We start from the raw sequence: 22,020 nt of genomic DNA, 5'->3' as shown, positions 1-22,020 counted from the left end.
GGGTCGGGGGGATGAGTAATATTTAACTCAACATTCATGGTTTTGTTCTTCAATGAAAAAAATTGATTGTTCAATAACATTTTTAACACTTGGTAAAGGTCTACATACAAATAAATCTTTTTTTAATTGCATCATTTTGGATGGATGTCTGCTTATAACAAAATATAATTATGCTTGGATATGATACCTCTCCATGAAATTACCCTCAATTCCCAGTTAACTACAATACATTCCCATATTTCCCATGGAAAGTTTCCAATTTGTAATATTTCCAAAATTCCCCAGCTTTACTTCCCATGGAAATTTACCGGAAACTTTTTCTGAAATTCACCGGAAATTTTCCACCCCTTTGCAACCCTAATTTTTAACTATTTGTCTATTGTGTTATTGAGTTCAGATATTGATATATCAAGCATCACCAAAATATAGCAGCTTAGGTGAGAATGTCTTAACTAGCCTATAAGCAGCTTGTTCTTTTCATTAAGGGGACCGTTAAGTAGTGTCATTGTTTTTTAGTTAATTCAAGACTGCACAAAGCAAAGTGTTTGGGGAGATCAGATCATTATTTGACCTCAAGGCGTCAGCACAGGCATTTGACAAAATGTCTAGTCCTCCAGCAGCATGGATGACCAATGTTATCATAAGCTAGAAACTGCCTCCACCTTAATACCTACAGTAGGCTATCTGTTCAGTAATGTTACCTTACATCCACCCAGGCAGGTCTCAGTATGAATATAGGATTTCTCTATTTGTACTCAACCAACAGGTGTGTGCAAACTAGTTTAATAATGATGTCAAACATTTCAACACCACTACACATTAAAGCTACCCATGAGGAGTTTTTAGCCGGTCATGAAATAGACCAGCTATAGTTAATAGTGATGCTTGTATTGAACCTACAAAAAGCCAAAGAGACCAATGACAGGTCTGATTATTATCTAATTACTTTTAACATCAATTCAAGAAAGCAAGCCAAGCTTTTTTTGTGAAAAGAAGAGGGGGGTCTCTTAACACATGCACATAACAAAATTGGCAAAGACATAGTCGGTAGTGCTTTGTCAGCAGGAGTTGCCAAATTTGACATAGACCAAAAGTTACTCATAGGAGCTTTACATTTCTTTAGAGGCTTTGTTCAGAATGGGCCTCTTAAATGTTCTTGATAAAAATGATGCACACACCACCACTGAGTTCAGTTTTTTTTTATTGAAAAAAAAAAAGCCATGCAAGATAAAACTAAAACAACCTTCCAGTCATACGTGTCTTTGTGTGTGTTCATGTGAATTTATGAGAAAAACAATCACATCAAGAAAGAACTGCAAAGACAGCAATTGTAAACAAAGGAACTATTCATCCTCCTTAAGTGTTAGACAGAAACATTTGGTCCTTTAAATCAGCCAGCTTTGCATCTTGTAAAAGGAACTAGAGGGATTGTTAGGTCAGACTTTAGGTTTGAAAACAGCAAGGTTACAGCATCTTTACATACACAATCCTCAAGTAACCCTTTACAATTCAAATCTACAATTAATGTACACATGTATCTACATTTCTCTATACAAGTACAGTATATTCAGATGAATCAGCTATACAAAGTAACTTTGATGTAAATGTTACATTTGTTATGAATACATCAGCTCAAATGCTTTACATCACCTACAAATTCAAGCAAGCTACAAAAAGAAATAGCAAGATCATTACTTACCACATGCATTATGAAATAAAATGAAATAATGTTAGATTCTATTATCAAAAACAGTTCAATTTAGAGAAGAAAATACTTGCCTATTTTCTAGCAATATTTGAAAATCCTATATCTCTAATTAGCTTTCTATTATATGGATTTTTTAGAAACCTACAAGTGAATATTACAAATACGTTTTAGATTGTTAAAAAAAAAAAAAACATACTGAGTACTCACCTAACCTTGAAATAACGCTGTTATTCTGCAGTTAAGTGAATAATTAGGAAGTTTGTTGGTAATTTCATAACATTTTGCAGCATATATTTGGTGGTCTTGTTTTGGTTGCAATATAATCACTCAAAACTCTTATTCATGTTTGTAGCTGAGCAAATTTATATTCAAGCTACAGGAAGGCTGATTATTTTTGGTCGGCCTTTCTCAATGATTGTTCTAACTGATTTAAGGGGGTATTTGTACCAAACAAAAACAAGGCTCAGTTCCTGCCAGAATAATAGCTCTGTTTGTCCATCAACTGCACTTATTTTTGGACAGTCAGAGGGCAAACGCTATATGACATCATCATGACACTATTCATTCATTTAGTTGAAGTCTGTACACAAAATCTGAGAAAATAAAGCCACTGGTGTCTATACAGAAGTTTGTAAATTCACTGCCCTTTTTCTCCCCAAAAGGTTGGCCTAGTCACCCCAGTGTATATGGAGCATACCCAGCACATCTTCCATGCTGTCCATGCAAATTTGGTCAACCATTTCACTTACATTTTCCACATTTAAAACCACTTCAGCAATACAAAAGCAACATCTTTAAAGCCAGAAAAATCCTGTGCAAGTATACTGTAACCTCATGTGCTGTTAAAACCAACAGCAATACTGGCCTCTAGTGGGGGATATCAGTCATCACAGCTCTGAATGAAGGTTAATATGGCACGAAGGCCACGGATGGCAAGGCTTTAAAGTAGTTTTTTCTTAATGGTAAACTGCTGCCAACCTATGGCAGATACAAACAGTTAAATGGGGTCTCATAGCACAAACCCTTAAAAACGAAACAATGCATTTCAAGTCTGCAGTGTGTCAGGAAGGTCCGCACCAGATCTCACACATGAGAGGAATTCATCTTGGCTGAAATGTTTTCTAGCTGTAGATCAATAAATTTGGAAAGAAGTTCAACAGAGTTCAGTGGTATCCCTAAGAGTGTATTCAGGCTGGCCCCTACATCTTGGTCTCGCTGGCAGCAGGCCTCTCGTTCTCACATTCGTTCTCCTGGTGGATAAGCTGATACGGCTTCTTATCTGCCTCCTCCACCACTGAGTTCCAGGCCTCGGGGTCCTTTTTCTGCAGCTCATGGCGAGACAGATGTTCTACTATACCTGCACCAATGGAGTCTCCAAGGACATTGGTGGTGGTGCGCAATCGGTCCCTAGAGAAGGACAGAGAAGAGGTGAGTGCAGAAGGTGGGAGTAGGACAAAAGATGAGATAAGATGAAACAAGGTTATACCAGAGAAGATATAAAAGATAAAATATCAAGACGAAACAAGTTAAAAGAAAGAAGATTGGACAGATAACGGGATGAGACAAGAAATAAGACCAAATCAGACATCAGAAGACAAGACAAGATAGTACAAATAAAAAAGGGCGGTTGGGCAAGGTAAGGAAGGACCAGGCAACAGAAGTAAAAAAGACCAAGCAAAACAAAAGAAAACAAGAAAATATGAGATAAGATGATGAAAACAAACATGAGAAGTGAATTACATTTTTTTCTTAAAACGAGACAACAGAATACAAGAAAAGAACTAACCAAGAAAAGACAAGACATGAGAATGAAAAACTGCAAGAAGCAAGACAACACAAAAGACAAAAAGGACAGACACAGTAGGACAAAATATAAAAAGAAAAGAAAAGAAAAATTAGAAAAAAGAAAAAAGTTTGATGTATCAAAAAAATATATGTAAGACTTGGAAATGAATCCTACAAGGTAAGTCTGTAAATGTGCACACAACAAAAATTAGTGAAGTAGAGCCTTGTTTTGTATTGCTCCAGGCAATCTTCAACCCACATGAAACAAGCCAGAAGGAGGAAGTACGGCTTTGCACTGGGATTGGACAGTAACTGAATAAAAACCAGATGGATGGAGGGTCCTGGAATGTGAATGAAACGTCTCTGGAAGCTGTGATTTGATCCTTTTTAACCCTCTAAAATCCCCCTCAGCCTGGGTTTCTCACAACAAACCTCATTGCTCTGCAAAACCTGCATTTTTGAGGTTCAAATCAACAGCTTTCTAGGATTTCACAAAGTCATACTTACAGGAACCAATCAACAGCGATGATGAGTGTGATGTCATCTGTGGGCAGGCCTACAGACGTTAGCACTATTACCATAGTGACCAGTCCAGCCTGAGGGATTCCAGCTGCTCCAATGCTGGCTGCTGTAGCAGTGATACTGATGGAAAAAAGTGCAAGCAAGTGAAGAGATGTTTGAATCATCTACAAATCAAAGATTACAGTGCAGCTTTAATAGACATGTCCCAAGATTGACCTCTGAATCATTCCTTGGTAACAGGACGGAAGAGGGTCCTAACTTCAGTCCTTTGGCTGAAATTCAATCCTGAATCAAATACCTTGACTGGTGGTTAGAAAGCCATTCATAAAGTTGTAACATGTGGTTTGGGGGTTTGGACATGCTTCAGCTGGGTTAGGAAGTATTTATTTTCTATAATCAAAGACAAATGTAGGCCTAATGGGAATCTTTTCTCAGAGCAGGCAAATCAAACCCCTTTGGGTATTTTGTAAGCGCAACAGAAAGTACTACAACTATTGGTCAATAAATTACCGTATTAATAAAGGTTTCAAGAGACAAAAGAAAAACTCTAGGAACTCTGTGTAGTATACCTGATGGTGAGAATCTGTCCAAAGTTGAGATCATAGTCATTGACTTGAGCGATAAAGATGGCTGCCAGGGCTTCATAAAGAGCTGTGCCGTCCATGTTAATGGTGGCACCGACAGGAAGCACGAAACGGGTCACGCGCTTGTCCACATTGTTATTTTCCTCCAGGCATTTAAAGGTGATTGGCAGTGTTGCAGAACTGAGGGGAAAGGGGAAGAATAACAGGGAAAATTAAGGTCATAACCTAGAAGTTACAGTACATTTCTGTGATGTAGTGACTACTTTTAACACTGACCAGTGGTTTCCTTTAAGCAATAAATCATGCTTATCAGGATTTATCATCTGCAGAGTCAAGAAATGTGACTGCATACCAAGGCCTTAAACCATTCATTCATGCAAGCAGACTTTGATTTAATAATAAAACAAAGACATTTGTACAAATCTTTTGAATGCCCAGATAAAAGTGTGATCCCAATAAACCACTTAGCAATTAGGAAAGGTTTTCTCGTTGCTTTAAGTATTGCTACTATCATTTTCTGTTTATGTTTATCGTTCCTGTAAGGAGTTTTAAGCTGGTTTTGAAACAGACTGAAACTAAAACTGATGCCTCCATATGAATAACATAAGCAAACAAGACCAGCAGTTACAAGACTGATATTTTCTTTAGTAAATCTAAAAAACAGATTTAGAAAGATTTATTTCCCATTTTCCACTGATACGATTGAGAGCAAGTGACATTATTGACTTTTAAAGAAAGCAGGATGAAGTTTTGACAGAAAACATTATTTACATATGTTTGGGAGAAAATCCGCAAAGAGATAGGATGCACAGCTTTGTCCACAGGGGGCGCCAAAACCCCTGCAAGTACAAATTTCCTTATAGGTGCTTTAATTGAAGTTCATAGCATAAATAAACACAAGACACATTTTACCCTACTGTATAATCACTTGTCTTATCCACCTAGAAAATCACCTTCAGACTTGTGATCGATTCCTGAGTCTTAAGGAACTGTATCTTTTTAATTGACTATTGGACTTATTTTATGTTTCATTCCATTTAGAGATTTCATGTTTGCTTTTCTGATCTCCCTGCACATTGAGCCTGTATGACATGATGAAAGTAAACCCTACAAACACCTTTACATTTTTATGTCAGTGAGATTTAGAGTTTGAACATTTTATACCAGTCTTTGCAACCCAGTCACATACCTGGATGATGTCCCCAGGGCAGTAATGAGTGCCTGCAGAATCCCAGCGATAAAAACGAATGGGTTCTTCCTGGTGATGACGAAGTAGAGCGTCGGCAGAACAAAAATGGCATGGATGAGCAGGCCACAGATGACGGTTACTGTGTACATTCCCAGCTGGCCTCCCATGGAAGTAATGTCATCCATCTCCACAATCTTTCCAGCAATTAGGAACAGGATACCGATGGGGGCATACCTGAGGATCGAAGTATGTTGTTTTGATTATTATCCAAAGATTCAACACCTCTCAAATATCCATACTGGTACTTACCACATGATGATGGCCACGAGCCTCATGATGGCCTCGTTGAGACAGTCAAAGAAGTCTTTGAGAGGCTGTCCCTGTTCCTTCATGCTGCCAATGATCAGACCAAAGCACATGGAGAACACCACCAGGCCCAGAGCGTTGACCCCATTCACTGACCCTGGCACTGGGATCATCTCCTCCCGTGTTATCCAATGGCTACCATTTACAGCGAATATTGTATCATTCACTGTCATAGTAACATGGACTACTCTCTTGGCATACTGCGTCTTGAACTGGATTTTAAAAAAGGGTTTGGATAGTGATTAATACTTTATCATAGAACTTTATCATACTTCTATGAAAGGAAAGGGTCCCCAAATGAAAATTTCAGTCTCTTCTTCACAGTTAAATGTAAGGTTTCAGAACTTGCTAGTGCTTACAATTTGCTACATAAATATCTCAAAATTTCACAACCTCACCAGTATGGAATGAGGAAGTAAAAGTGGTGCTGAAACAAGGACCCTGGTTAACAATTCAAGCATGGGCAGGTAGGAAGGTGTTCATTTAAAAAGTCCTATACTTTAGTCCTGCAAAACCCATTTGTGCTCTTTATATGTTGGAAATATATGCAAAGATTGAATTAACTTGCTTTTAAATAAAAAAATGTCTGCTATGCCTTATGTGGTATGAACATTTTAAGTTTAGTATGAAGCTTACTGGCAGTGAAAGAGATCTATATTTAGTACAGCCAAAGTCCACGATATGACAATGGAGATATAAACATTGACAAGAAAAGTGCATTACATACATTTACATTGTAATTGTGCAACTTACCTGTTTGGTGCAAGCCTCCACAAGGTTAGGAGGAAACATGTTTCTAAAAGATAAAACAAAAGCTTTTTTTAATTAGACAGAAATGCACTGAGATATCAAACACGGTGTTTAAATTAAGACAGCTCCCCTCAAATGGATTATTATAGTTTCAAATGTCAAAAGTAGCAATACATTCGATATTATGAATTTGGAGGCCGCTCCCTGGTGCTTTGATGACTGTTTTGTTGTTTGACTTCCATAAAAGTGTGCACATGTACCTGACAAGGTCCAGAAAGGCGTCAGCAGGGCTGACCTGCTCTGCTATCTTCTGCTTGGTGAACTCATCCTTCGAGCCTTTCCCAGGGTGGATGATGAGCACCATGACGATACCGATGAACACAGCAATGACAGTGGTGGTGGTGTAGTAGATCACTGCTCTCATACCCATTTTACCAGAAGCACGGCTGTCCAGAGCGGCCATACCTAAAAAGGACAAGGAATGTGACAGGGTTCCCACTCTTTTCCAGAGATCATTTTCCAGGACATTTCCAGGACATTTTCATTGATGATCAAGCTGGTATGACAGTCTAAATTTAGTTCCTAATTTGGTTCCTAAATAGTCTAATATGTTCCTCTCAGTGGAAGTCTACATTGAAAGACGTGTAGTCTATGGCTATCAATGAAATCATCTCTTACATACTTAAAAATGATGGCAAATTGATAATAGAATAATGCAACCACAGATGTACAGCACTTCACTTTATTAGTGCAACCAAGTAACAATGATGGGCAACATCTCAGCTTTCTCTTTTCTGAAAAATATAAAATAAGCTAAGAAAAAAACAAAAGAGTCAGCAAAGGAATCAGGAAGCTGCCTTATTGAAATAATTAAATAATAATAATGATCAGAGGATCAGTGCTTTAATGACCTAAATAGATCTGAATGACAAAAATGGCCACAAATGTATCTCAACTCAACTCAGACTCAAAATATACCTGCTTAATCATGATATTCATCCTGCTAAGTGGTCGATATAAAAAAAAGCAAATGTCACGTTTTTTTATTTGAGTTACCGTAAACTCTGAACAAATCACACCGGTGTAAAGACGCACTCTGTATTTGAAGATCTCTCAGAGATTTTAAAAAATGTAAACTGTCTTCCTGCATGGCGATGTCTATTATGATCAGCGATGTCTACAACGTGGAGTTTCTGTTCAGCTGTGTTGCTCATTTTGTTCTGTTTGTTTTCACTATCAGGGGTTTGCACTCCTACTAGCTAGAGCAGGGGTTCTGAAACTTTTGGAGCCAGGGACCCCTTACAGGTGAGAAAATTGTCCAAGGCCCCCTCATAATTGTAACACAGATTAAGCACATTGGTGATGTGTCATGATCAAAAGCTGCGGCTCTGAGAGCCCATGCTTTATAGAGAATCAGAAGAGCCGGCTCGCATCGAGAGAGAGACGGCTCCCGTTTTTTTCCTTTCGCTGCTTAGCTCTCACAGTGCTCAGTCCCAGCTCTGCTCACAGCAGAACTTTGTTTTGATTGGTCAACATGGCTTGGATACAGGTGATGGAGGGTAGGCTGTGTATCGTGGTTACATTTGTTCCTTCAGAGAGAGTCTTCTTGAAGACAGGGCAAATACTCACTGAGAGGAGAAATCAGATCAGCCCATCCAAGCTGAGGAATCTGATTTTTCTCAATGCCAACCTGAGGACATTAATAATGTTTGCTCAAGTTTGGTTCTGGTTCTGTTTGATTGTGTTTTGTTCTGGTTCTGTCTGCGTGAGTTGGTTCTGGTTCTGTTTGCTTGAGTTTGGTTCTGGTTCTGTCTGCATGAGTTGGTTCTGGATCTGTTTGCTTGAGTTCGGTTCTGGTTCGGTTCTGGTATGGTTCTGGTTCTTGTTCCGTTTCAAGTTCGGTTCGGTTCGGTTCTGGTATGGTTCTGGTATGGTTCTGGTATGGTTCTGGTTCGGTTCCGGTTCCGGTTCGGTTCGGTTCCAGTTCGGTTCGGTTCTGGTACGGTCTGGTTCGGTTCTGGTTAAGTTCTGGTTCGGTTCTGGTATGGTTCTGGTTCGGTTCCGGTTTGGTTTGGTTCGGTTCTGGTTCGATTCTGGTTCCGTTCTGGCACGGTTCTGGTACGGTTCTGGTTCGGTTCTGGTTTGGTTCTGGTTTGGTTCTGGTTCGGTTCTGGTACGGTTCTGGTACGGTTCTGGTTCTGTTCTGTTCCGGTTCGGATTCTGGTTCGGGTCTGGTTCGGTTCTGGTTGGGTTTGCTTGAGTTTGGTTCTGATTCAGTTTGCTTGAGTTTGGTTCTGGTTCTGTTTGCTTAAATTTAGTTCTGGTTCTAAGCCTAACCCTAATCCTAACCCTAACCCTAACCCTAACCCTAATCATAACCCTAATCCTAACCCTAACCCTAACCCTAATCCTAACCCTAAACCTAATCCTAACCCTAATCCTAACCCTAACCCTAATCCTAACCCTAACCCTAACCCTAAACTTAACCCTAACCCTAACCCTAACCCTAACCCTAATCCTAACCCTAACCCTAACCCTAACCCTAATCCTAACCCTAACCCTAATCCTAACCCTAACCCTAACCCTAATCATAACCCTAACCCTAACCCTAACCCTAATCCTATCCCTAACCCTAACCCTAATCATAACCCTAACCCTAACCCTAACCCTAATCCTAACCCTAACCCTAATCCTAACCCTAACCCTAACCCTAAACTTAACCCTAACCCTAATCCTAACCCTAACCCTAACCCTAATCATAACCCTAACCCTAATCCTAACCCTAACCCTAATCACAACTCTAACCCTAATCCTAATCCTAACCCTAACCCTAATCCTAACCCTAACCCTAACCCTAACCCTAACCCTAACCCTAATCACAACTCTAACGCTAGCCCTAATCACAACCCCAACCCTAACCCTAATCACAACCCTTACCCTAACCCTAATCATAACCCTAACCCTAACCCTAATCCTAACCCTAACCCAAACCCTAATCATAACCCTAACCCTAATCATAACCCTAACCCTAATCATAACCCTAACCCTAACCCTAATCCTAACCCTAACCCAAACCCTAATCATAACCCTAACCCTAACCCTAATCATAACCCTAACCCTAACCCTAACCCTAACCCTAATCCTAACCCTAACCCTAATCCTAACCCTAACCCTAATCACAACTCTAACGCTAGCCCTAATCACAACCCTTACCCTAACCCTAACCCTAATTATAACCCTAACCGTAATCATAATCCTAACCCTAACCCTAATCCTAACCCTAATCCTAACCCTAACCCTAATTCTAACCCTAACCCTAACCCTAATCCTAACCCTAACCTAAACCCTAACCCTAACCCTAATCATAACCCTAACCCTAACCCTAATCATAATCCTAACCCTAACCCTAATCCTAACCGTAACCCTAATCTAACCCTAACCTTAATCCTAACCCTAACTCTAATCACAACTCTAACCCTAACCCTAATCATAACCCTAACCCTAACCCTAATCATAACCCTAACCCTAATCATAACCCTAACCCTAACCCTAATCATAACCCTAACCCTAACCCTAATCATAATCCTAACCCTAATCCTAACCGTAACCCTAATCTAACCCTAACCTTAATCCTAACCCTAACCCTAATCATAACCCTAACCCTAACCCTAACCCTAATCCTAACCCTAACCCTAATCCTAACCCTAACCCTAACCCTAATCATAACCCTAACCCTAATCCTAACCCTAACCCTAATCCTAACCCTAACCCTAAACTTAACCCTAACCCTAACCCTAACCCTAATCCTAACCCTAACCCTAACCCTAATCATAACCCTAACCCTAATCCTAACCCTAACCCTAATCACAACTCTAACCCTAATCCTAATCCTAACCCTAACCCTAATCCTAACCCTAACCCTAACCCTAACCCTAACCCTAATCACAACTCTAACGCTAGCCCTAATCACAACCCCAACCCTAACCCTAATCACAACCCTTACCCTAACCCTAATCATAACCCTAACCCTTACCCTAATCCTAACCCTAACCCAAACCCTAATCATAACCCTAACCCTAATCATAACCCTAACCCTAACCCTAATCATAACCCTAACCCTAACCCTAATCCTAACCCTAACCCAAACCCTAATCATAACCCTAACCCTAACCCTAATCATAACCCTAACCCTAATCCTAACCCTAACCCTAACCCTAATCCTAACCCTAACCCTAATCCTAACCCTAACCCTAATCACAACTCTAACGCTAGCCCTAATCACAACCCTTACCCTAACCCTAACCCTAATTATAACCCTAACCGTAATCATAATCCTAACCCTAACCCGAATCCTAACCCTAATCCTAACCCTAACCCTAATTCTAACCCTAACCCTAACCCTAATCCTAACCCTAACCTAAACCCTAATCCTAACCCTAACCCTAATCATAACCCTAACCCTAACCCTAATCATAACCCTAACCCTAATCATAACCCTAACCCTAACCCTAATCATAACCCTAACCCTAACCCTAATCATAATCCTAACCCTAACCCTAATCCTAACCGTAACCCTAATCTAACCCTAACCTTAATCCTAACCCTAACTCTAATCACAACTCTAACGCTAGCCCTAATCACAACCCTTACCCTAACCCTAACCCTAATCATAACCCTAACCCTAATCATAACCTTAACCCTAACCCTAATCCTAACCCTAAACCTAATCATAACCCTAACCCTAATCCTAACCCTAACCCTAACCCTAGGATTAGGGGAGAATGGTTTTGTAACAGAATAAATTCACAAAATTGGGCAATTATAAGTCTTCTCATAAAATCATTGTATGTAAAAGGGTTTTCAACACACAAACCATTATTTTTTGCAAAGTTAAGGTAAAATATACGGCTACAAAAGATCCTGAATGAAGAGCCGTTCAGAAGTTGAAAGCGCCGGCTCTTCTTTGGGAGATGAGTTAAAAGAGCATGCTCTATGAAAAGAGCCGATCTTCCCATCACTCAAGCACATGCTCACTACCATTTGCACTCTTAGTTGCCCTTGGAACTATTTGTATTGTAAAACATATCAATGTAAATACTTCAGACCTGTACCATAGTGATAAACAGATAACACTTCAATTTGAATCAAGTAAGTACCACTTGTATACTTTAAAACAGAGGGTCATTTGATTCCTTGTGGACTCAACATGACAGCATTTATACTTTTCAAGTAATTGATCTTAAACGCTTTCAGAAAATTAACAGCAGCAAGACTCACATATCCCTTCGAGCCACCAAATGGTATCATAACAATGGTGTATATGCTGTTTTGTAATGACAGCACAATTTTATAATTTATTAGAAATTTATTCAAATTATTTCATGGACCCCCATGCTATGGTTCGCGGACCCCCGCTTTCCACCCAGGACCCCACTTTGAGAACAACTGAGCTAGAGTACGGCAATTGAGCTCTCAGCCTGCAGAGAAAGTTGTGAGACACAGACCCCCAAGCTCTCTGCCCGACTCCGCTGGTCACACTATAACTTTAATATAAGACTCTTTGAATTAAAAGAGCACTCTACAAGGTTAATGTACCATAAAACATAGACAATATACCCCCGTTTTCTGTGAATGCATGATTATGAAGTGAAGGAGAAAAGATTTGAAAAAAGTTGTGCAGTATCGCTGTCTTTTCCAGCACAGCGTGCACTCAACTTTCAATGAACGGGGATGTGTTTTGTTAATAGGGTCAGGTCACATGCAGCCATGTTGGAATCATTTTCCAGGACTATATGTGATTCTCCAGGACATTTTACTTTTTCTCCCATTTTCCAGGTGTTTTCCAGTACTGGAAAACTGGTCAACTGTTTTCCAGGTTTTCCAGGATGCGTGGGAACCCTGATGTGAGCTAATGTACATCAGTACAGCAACACCACAGGGTTTATACTCTGGTTCAGAGGCATGGATAGAGATTCATGTCGTAGAAATTCAAAGCAGCTCCTGTAGAGGGAGTAGCCGTGCTGTTAGCAGCAAAATGAGGCAACATGTAAATTAGGGCTAACACCAGTCACTGAGTGGTATATTAATGAATCACGGTGTTTATTTCCTAAACAATACCCCACAGTTGTTTACCAGTAAAATGTATGGTACTAAACAAAGATCCAATACAATGTGGTAATGTAAGAGTAGAATTGATAAAACAAACGTTTCTGTCCTTGTTGTTGTTTTTGTACATGAAAAAAGAACCCTATCATTTTTAACTGAAGTTGCGGCATGACCTCAGAGTTTACATGGATGTGTCACCAACTTGAGTCCCTATGAGTACACTGTTAGCCTGGGAAAAGGCGCTGTAATTACAGGTGGAATACACCTGTCTGGATTATCTGCCCAACTATCTGTGGCAACAAAGAGCAGCAGGAAACACAATCTGACTCTGACCTTTACAAGTGGAAAAACAACACCTTCTGTAGAGCACCAAGGGACCGATCTGCCATACAACATGTGGTGAAATATTCATACACAGGTCGTTTATTCTGAGGGGATGAAATCTGTGAAAATATGCCGGAGGGACGCGATTGTTTGCATTTGGTAGTTGTCCAAAAACCTCCAGCCTATAAAGCAGAGGTAGCAACTTTAAATAACTATTTTATTTGATCATACAACAGCGCTACATGCCCCTGTGTGTGAGGTTAGTTTGTTGTGAATACAAAGACATGTCAGTTAAAGTTTAACAGACTGACCTCAACTGAATATCTGTGTCATGAAGAGAAATGTGCAACAAGCGTGCATTTTCAGACCAAATCTATGCATGAGATCAGAGAAAGTGTACTTATTTACACAGACAAGAAAAAAAGCTGACGCAGGATTTAGAGAAACTTCTGATAATTAATCTACAGAGATACAGAATATTGTAAGTATGGTATTTGTACAAAAGCAAATTTTTAGACAGACTTAATCTACAGGTTGCACAATTGATACTAGTCAGCCGGAACCAGGAGGTCAAAGTGTCCCGCACAGCTTTAATAGCATTAAACAGAATTAGGGATAAGGGGGGTAAGAAGAAATACAGCTATTGGAAACAACAAGCTGGAATCAAACAGGCTGCCTCAACAGGCATGACAGTGGCACTGTATTTTCAAAGTGTCAGCTCCCATTATAGCCATTATCTTCATTCAGTGCTGTAGAAGGTAAAGCAGGCTTTGTGCACATGGAGATGTATGTGTTCCTTTCATACGTGCGTGAATTTGTGTGTGTGCATGGGCGTGCCCTGCTTTGGCCCTCTCCGCTCCTCTTGTCGCAACATGCCCAGGACTTATCCTTTTATCCAATTCTTTTTGATCCTCCCCTCCCCCTCATTCTCCTTTCCCAAATTCTTCCCATCCTCTCTCATCTTTCTCATCCTTCCCTCCATCCACTACCTCTTGTTTCAGGGTGCCCCCAAGTACCCCTCCCCTGACCCCTCTTCTCTTCATCTTCTTCTTGCATGCTGATCTTATTGCTGCAATCCTCCTTTCATAGCCACCCTTATCCTCCCAACCATCCAGCCCTTCTCCTCCTCCTCCTCCTCCTCTTGCTCTCCTCCTTTTCCTTTTCTGACAGCCCTGGGAAAACTTGTTGACTTAGTCAGCCCCACACGCACACAATGATCCCCAGACTGTTGTCCAGGCAACAACAAACGCAGCCTCACCAATGCAATCCTTTGAAAAGAAGCAAGATTGAAGGAGAGCAGGAAGAATGACTTTCTTTCTCATAAGGGGAATGTTCATCAAACACAAAAGCAAAGGTCTGCCTCAAGGGGGGAAAGTTGAAGCTCAGGACATGGCAACTGCGAGAGGTCTATCCAGAGGGCAATTAGCAACCACAGACGCTAGGCAAAGAGTGACTCCACAGTTCTAGTGAGACTTTAAGGAAAGCATATTTAGGAAGACTTATTGGCCTGTTGCTGTAAGTTTTTCTGCATTCATTCGTTTTATAATAATGAATGTTTTGGATATTTAAGTATTGTAGTTGAACCAGACAAGGAGTCTGGACACCTCAGCTTGAAACTTAGGATACTGTAATCTACATGTTTCCCTCAGTTTGATGTTTTATAGAGGAAGCATCTCATTAATCACAAAATGCAAACTGACAACAGTTACAGCATAAAGTTTTGCAGACTATTGATAACAATAAGGATGATTATAAAGCACTTATCAAAACAGACGTTACAAAGTGCTTTACATCATAGAAACCAACAATAAAGAGAACAAAGCATGGGGAGGGGGGGGGGGGGGGGGGGGGGGGGTATATGGGCTGGCAAGACAATTTAAGAGGAACAGCTGAGAAAAGAATTAAAGAGAAACTACTAAAAGCAATTAAAACAATAAAACAATTAAAATCAGTAAAACAATAAAACAATGAGTGAATAAAAGTAGATTAAAAATAAATATAACATCGTGGATAAAACAATAATACAAGAAGGCCTTTCGATAAAAATGTGTTTTCAGCTGTGATTTAAAAGAAGATACTGATGCAGCTTGCATCCCACAGTATGCTTGATGTTCAATAGGATGAGAGGTCTTCAAGCAGATATGGTCAATACATAGTTCTGTTTTTGCGACTGTGGTTACTTTACCGCAACTATTTAGAGATTAAATGAGAGCCATTAAACGCAGCTCAGTCAGAGAGCTCATGCAGATGTTTATACATTTTCTTCCATTGGTTACGGCTGTAACCTTGGTTCTCAGAGTGAAGCAACTATGTCCATGTCAAGGCCTCTTCTTATCAATGGTGTGTACATCTGGGCTTTAAATACCAAAGAACAGGTCACGTAGTGGAGTGTGTTCAAGAAAATCCACACCAACCGCCCTGTGGGGGTCAGTCCCTGTACATACAGACTATGAGAGATAGTCTTGATACAATGGAGAAATTGTATTATGATTTAGTGCTTTGGGCGGTGCAGAGGTGGAAAATAAAGTGTTACCACAGTCTGATGGGCCCAGTTTTATTTCAGCTTTTTATTTAGTGCCACTATTCCATTTTCCGGAAGCTTAATTCTTCTCATGCGTTATATTCCAGGGTATATTATAGTTTTATGAGTGCTGTGTTTTATCTGACATTTTCCTGAAGGGCTAAGAAAGTGTCAGGTTTAGATGTGGTTCTTCAGGCACTACACAGAGTGAAATCATAACAGATTATAGGACTGTATTCCACCTACACTAACTCTGATCATTTGTGAGACTTTAACTTTTACATCTTTCTATCAGAGGGTTCTGCATTTAAAGTCCACTACTTAACAGTTCCTTTTTTTTTTTTTCACGTTGACTCATAAAGACTTTGTCCAGTTATTAACACATGCCTTGGTCCTCATATCAATGGTTTTGGTATAGTAACTCCTTGTCCTTGTTTCCCCCCTGACTCCCCTCACTCCTCCTACAGTAACAGAATCTCCCCTTACAGTGACCTCCTCTGTTATCATCCTCCTTTTCCTCTTTTTACAGCCCACATCCCCTCTCCCTGTCCAGCCCCCTATCTCAGCCCTGTAAAATACTCTGTTGCGGACTCTGCACTCTCGTAATGAAATTCCAGATTACAATATGGATTTTGCAGCCAGCTAACATTTAGTGGTTGGTTTAAAATGTGCCTGTATGAGTAGGAGATTTACAGTTGTGCTCATAAGTTTACATACCCTGGCAGAATTTGTGATTTTTTTGGCCATTTTTCAGAGAATATGAATGATAAGAGAAAAACTTTTTTTCACTCATGGTTAGTGGTTGGGTGAAGCCATTTATTGTCAAACAACTGTGTTTACTCTTTTCATATCATAATGACAACAGAAACTACCCAAGAAATCATAGATTCTGCCAGGGTATGTAAACCTATGAGCACAACTGTATAGAGACATTTGGTCATGAATAAGAGGATCAGTGGACTCTCCACTACCTGCTCTCCTTCTCACGCTCTTGTTGAACCAGGGTTGTATAACACTTGATCCTAGATTTCCTTTATTACCAGCCGTGGCCCCTCTGAGCTCTGCTCTGGCAACTGATTCAGAATTGAACCACTCACTAAGAGGTTGAATCAGAAATTCGGAGGTGAGGGAGATTTCACAGCACACTTCAGCCTTTGGAAGGTGACAGTCCGTTTGCATAGGGGCCCTGTGTTTGCAGAAAGAAGGCATTTAGAGAAACTAAACTTACATGCTCTTATTCTCTTATATATGTTGCAGTCAATAAAGTATTCATGTAGGCAACTTGAAAACATGTGACTGTTAACAACGGTCATAGGCAAAACATGACATAGACCAGCATAGATTGAGTAAAACTTGTCATGAAGAAAGTGTTAGTGTGTGTTTGTGTTGTAGAGTTTTCAATGTGTTCATGTAACACCGAGGCTAAAAAAAAAGTTTACTAATGACATGATCAGTGATACAGCTAATTTAAATTGTAAAGTTAAAAACAACAACCGTAGGTAAGAATGTGCATGTGTGTGTGCATGTGTGGATGCTTTGTTACAACAGTTACTTCAAAAAGCAACAGTCATAAAAAATGTCTCTTGTTGTGGTTTCTGCTGTGACCTCTGACCTCAATGTACTCTACTGAAGCACCAATGAAGAGCTCAATATGTTCTTGTGGTATATTCCAGAGGAGACTGTGAAGGACTGTTGATCACAAATGTCTGCACTCGATCAGATGCCAGTGAGTCAAAGTATTTTAAAAACTATACTTGGATGCATTTGTACCCTACAAACGCACCAGGGGAACTATAAACATGTGTTATTCATTATGTTTTAGTCGTTTTTTTAATCAATTCTGTCAAATAGGAGTTCATTTGCATCAAATGTGCTAACATTTTTTCAGGGTGTAACCAGATCATGTCAAAAAGCACATGCTGTGCTCATTTTACTGTAGCTATGTGACATGTTAAGTGAATTGATAACCAGAGAATTTGTGTTGGAGTCACCCAAATATGCTGTTTCTGCATTTCAAATCTGAGAGCACTGGTGTTTTACAATACTTCTGTCACTTGAGGGTTTTGTTCTAAATGCAGATTGGCACTGTGGTAGAATTTGTTTTCTGTATTCTGCTATTAGGTGTGTTCCTAGTAGTTGCACATTTTATACTTCTTTGGATGATGCCCTTTCAAAAATGATTCATATAAACAAGGGCTATTGTAAGCTGCACAACAATATTTGTGTTCATTGTTAACAAAAATATATAAATCTAAACATTGTAATCACTACTGAAAAGGATTTCTCTCTTCTGGAGGATGGAAAGTGCCAAATTTAAAAGAGTTGGCGGTAATGTAAAGTATTTTTGGATCTGATCACTTGGATAAAAACACATGGACATACAGCTGGTGATGTGTGACGTCTCAACAGAACAGCCCTCTTTGTTGCTTTCCACATGTTGTAGCAGCGGTCATGTGACATGATGTCAGAGGATGCTGATGTTACGCCCTGCTGCAGCACAAAGCAGGTTATTATCGGACACCACGTCTCTGTCATCTCCTTGGGAGACTGGCCTCTTGCCCTGTCAATCACTGCGCAGGGACTGGACATTTGGTCCCAGCATGCTCCGCCTACATTTGAGGGTCAGTGCTGCTGACACGTGTTTTTGGAAAGTTAACTTTTACTTCAGCCAAAAGTAACGGCTCTGCTTGATAAAAGCCCCACATGCATTTCCTCTCAAAGAAAATATATTGCCGTGTCTGACTGGATTCCTGAATCACATCCTGGATTAGAATGAAAAACCTCACAGTCATCTGTTTGTGTATTTATTGATATCAAGCCCTGACAACACGTGAACTGCAAAGGTTAAAAACTCCCTGAAACCACAAATAAACCCACAAATTCCGGATTGGTTATTCAGCTTAAACACAACAAAGTGTCGACTGATGTGGTCATGTTGAACCAAGATGCAGACATGAGTCAAGCATGTGACAAAGACCTGTGCTGTAAGTTCGAAAACATATCTCTTTCTTTCTCTGCGTCTCTCTCTCTCCCCCCACTAGTGAGGTCATCCTTACCCCGTCATCCAACAGGCCCAAAACTAACAAACAGCGTCGGCTGAACAAACAGCTGGCTCACTCTGCCACTCATGAGATATATTTTGGAGAGTGGAGCTACAAATCAATAAACAGCACCGTCAATGGTATGAAGGTTTAACACAGAAAACACGTGCTACCTGAACAACAGACTAAAACCATATAAAACAGAGTCTGAGGGAGGTCCTTTTTTTTCATACATGTAAATACATACATACAAACTGATGTAACTGAACTTTTGGCAATGGCAGAAAACATTTAAAGGGACAAAATCGGATCAGTAACAGATACGATTTTGTCAAGTAGAAAGCTTTTGAAAGTTTGTGGAGCCATGATAAACACACATGAACATCATGCTCCAGTGTAAGAATTGGGTTTTAGGGATTTTTGAGATTTTCATAGAGTGCTGTGGTTGATATGAAGCTGTTTGATATAATTTTAGATCAAAACAATGTCACACAGGCTTGAACTGAGAGAAGTTTGCTGTGTTTGCTTATTTTAGATATCTGAGGTACATTTGAACTAAAAATAGCCAATGACAACTGAGCAATCCAGTTGCTGTTTAGCTAACAACCATGTGGTAGTGCTGTGAATATGCTGTGGGTGTGCAGCATTGTTGTTATGATAACATTTGAAATTACTATGTTACTCCTGTTAGATGAGTAATATTACAGCTTCACTGACTAAAAAACACATTTTATGTAACCATTATGTCAACACTATTTTAAGTTACAGTTTTAAATCTGACAGGAAAAAAAGAGTTGGATTAACCAAACCAAAGCTTGTACATTTAGTTGGTGATGAATATGTGGCTGTTTGGCTCATGATGACCCTAAACTGGCCTTATGTTCATACCTGTGATGAGGCTGGACACAAGCAGTGGCAGCACAAGCATCTGCAGCATCCTCATCAGCAGCTCTCCAGGAAAAGAGAAAAACTTCACTTCACGGTATGACATTTTGTATGGCCGCAGGGCAAATCCAAGAATGATGCCTAGAGAGGATCACAGGGGAAATAAAATCCAAATTATTACTCTTTCAACAAGCCCATGATTAGAAATATGCAGTGATTTTGTTTTGTTAGTGCAAAATGTGGGCAATAAATTATTAGACATTAACAAAAACAGTAAAATATTTACACTGTAACTTTATACTTTGGTCACATGACCACATTACATCCTCTTTGAGAAAGCTATCTGTGTTTCCTCACATTTTCATAAAGAAAGTACAGTGGACTCATGGCTACTTTGGATTGATGCAGGCAATGTGCGGGCATACTGATGAAGGTGAGAGCATGTGATAACATGATTTCACTGCAGGAAATACTTGTATTGTGCAGTGTTATTCATGGGAAACATTAGTGTTTGTTGTTATTGTGACTGTAGTTGAGGGCTGTTTAGACTCTTCAATTATTGTGAAATGACTGGGCATTGTTAAAACGTGTGCTCTTTTTAAAGAATGCAATGGACGTCTCTTTCTAATTGTCTTTGAAGTCTAGTCCATCAACAAACAGTTTGTCCACTGCAGCTCTAATCCACTGGTAAGCCCAGGTGGCTGAGCATACGGCCGTATGTGAAGAACACGCTGAATTTAACAATCAATCAGACGTGTTTGTCATGGCACGGTGTAACTCTAGTAGGGCTGCAGATGTGCAGGAGGTGGGTGGGCCGGGCTCACTTCCTGCAGAGAAGGACTGAAAGGTTAATGGCAAGATGTCAAAGGTCGGCTAGGGGGTCAGATAAAAGCCAGTTTGCTAAGTTCATCTGAGTTCCCTCTATTCATTCTTTGGAGGGTTTGTTTCAATTCTTCCCTTCTTCCGCTCTGCACCGGGGGTGATGGCTACAATGGATAAAGAGGTTGTTGGGGTGATTCAGAAAATCTGGTGCCCCCTTTCTAACAGGTATGAATTGGGTGGGGGTGGGGGGCAGAGTGCCGTCAATGGAGAGGAAGGAACAATGTCCCTTTCAATTGCTTCCAGCATGTAGAGTGCAATGTCTGAACAATGTGTAAGGTGGAAAAATCTATTACTAAAATGTTCTTCCTTACCGATGATGACAGCAGCGACAGTGAAGATCACAAAGGCATTTCTGATGAAGCATCCTTTCACGTCATTTCTGGTGATGTTCTCCACTCTCTTCTTGGCCAGCAGTGATCTGGACTGGATCCCGGCTCGAATTTGTTGGAGACCACCCCTGCTCCTCTGTGGGTTCTCCCCGTTGCTCTGAGTCATATCTGCCGCTGGAGTCCCCAGGTGTTTTATAAATTTCTGTAAAACTTGAACCCCACTCAGCTGGGATGGGAACACCTCAGGGGTGCTGCTTATTCACTTGTTACTCGGTGCTCTTCTTCTTCACTTCTTTGGTTTCAACAGTCCTGAATGAGATAATGAGTGCAAAATAAATGCAGTTATTACGGTAGACAACAATTATTTCATGCTCTGAGCTTGGTCTGATAATAAATGTTTGTAGCATTTTTTTTTTATCTTTGCAGGCTTTTGCATCACAACACTCATTTCAAACTGTCCAAAATACAACTCATACAAAGTGGACTTAACTGTAAATGTCTTCAGGTATTTACAAAAAATGTACAACAAAGATCATGCAAACCTCCAAAAATGCACAGAAAAGTAGATTACTTTCAGTCATCTGTCAAGTAAATGTAGCAGTGCAGAGTGAGAAACACATGTGTTGCATCGACAGCTCTAATGGCATGCAGACTTCCTCCTGTCTACGCTCCAGTAGCTACTACACACGTGTACAGTGTGGGTCTAATGGATATGCAGATACTGATTCACAGTCAGACACACATATACAGAAACAAACAGAAACAGTAGTAACTGGTCAAACATTAAAACCGACTTGTAGACACATTAAATGGTAAAATACTAAGGTAGAATTTGTCTCTGTACCTTTAAGCTTGAGCAATAACTTCCTCTGGAGTAATGTCTCTGTGTTTTCAGGGGGAAAGTTCTGGTTTAAAGCTTGATCAGAGTGAGAGGGACAGAGGATCTCTTTGGCTGTGGGCTGGTCGGTGTCAGCAACCAGCAATGAGGGAGCGAGAGGAGAGCAAGAGGAGAGGGGAGGAGAAAGGAAA

General features: G+C 40.1%; 1 protein-coding gene across 1 annotated transcript; it reads right to left on the bottom strand.

Moving 5' to 3' along the window:
* Positions 1 to 1,184: 1,184 nt before the first annotated feature.
* On the bottom strand, positions 1,185 to 22,020 carry LOC117818601 (excitatory amino acid transporter 1-like). Its single transcript, XM_034691551.1, has 10 exons — positions 21,836 to 22,020; positions 20,974 to 21,300; positions 19,784 to 19,921; positions 7,165 to 7,369; positions 6,908 to 6,950; positions 6,098 to 6,366; positions 5,789 to 6,022; positions 4,585 to 4,779; positions 4,001 to 4,135; positions 1,185 to 3,115 (listed from the first exon to the last, which is right to left on the bottom strand). Exons 2-10 carry the CDS (start codon positions 21,155 to 21,157, stop codon positions 2,908 to 2,910), a joined length of 1,611 nt encoding a protein of 536 aa, XP_034547442.1. The 5' UTR covers positions 21,158 to 21,300; positions 21,836 to 22,020; the 3' UTR covers positions 1,185 to 2,907.

The sequence above is a fragment of the Notolabrus celidotus genome, chromosome 9 (genome assembly GCF_009762535.1).
Source record: "Notolabrus celidotus isolate fNotCel1 chromosome 9, fNotCel1.pri, whole genome shotgun sequence".
NCBI lineage: Eukaryota > Metazoa > Chordata > Actinopteri > Labriformes > Labridae > Notolabrus > Notolabrus celidotus.
Note: the sequence above shows the minus strand (reverse complement) of the source record. Positions and strands in the feature narration are given on the sequence as shown.

Coding starts and splice junctions, on each gene's coding strand:
- LOC117818601 (XM_034691551.1), bottom strand. CDS start 21,157: ATGACTCAGAGCAACGGGGAGAACCCACAGAGGAGCAGGGGTGGTCTC. Junction 19,922..20,973: donor TGTCGCTGCTGTCATCATCG/GTAAGGAAGAAC, acceptor GATCCTCTCTAG/GCATCATTCTTGGATTTGCC. Junction 6,951..7,164: donor GCCTTTCTGGACCTTGTCAG/GTACATGTGCAC, acceptor TTTATCTTTTAG/AAACATGTTTCCTCCTAACC.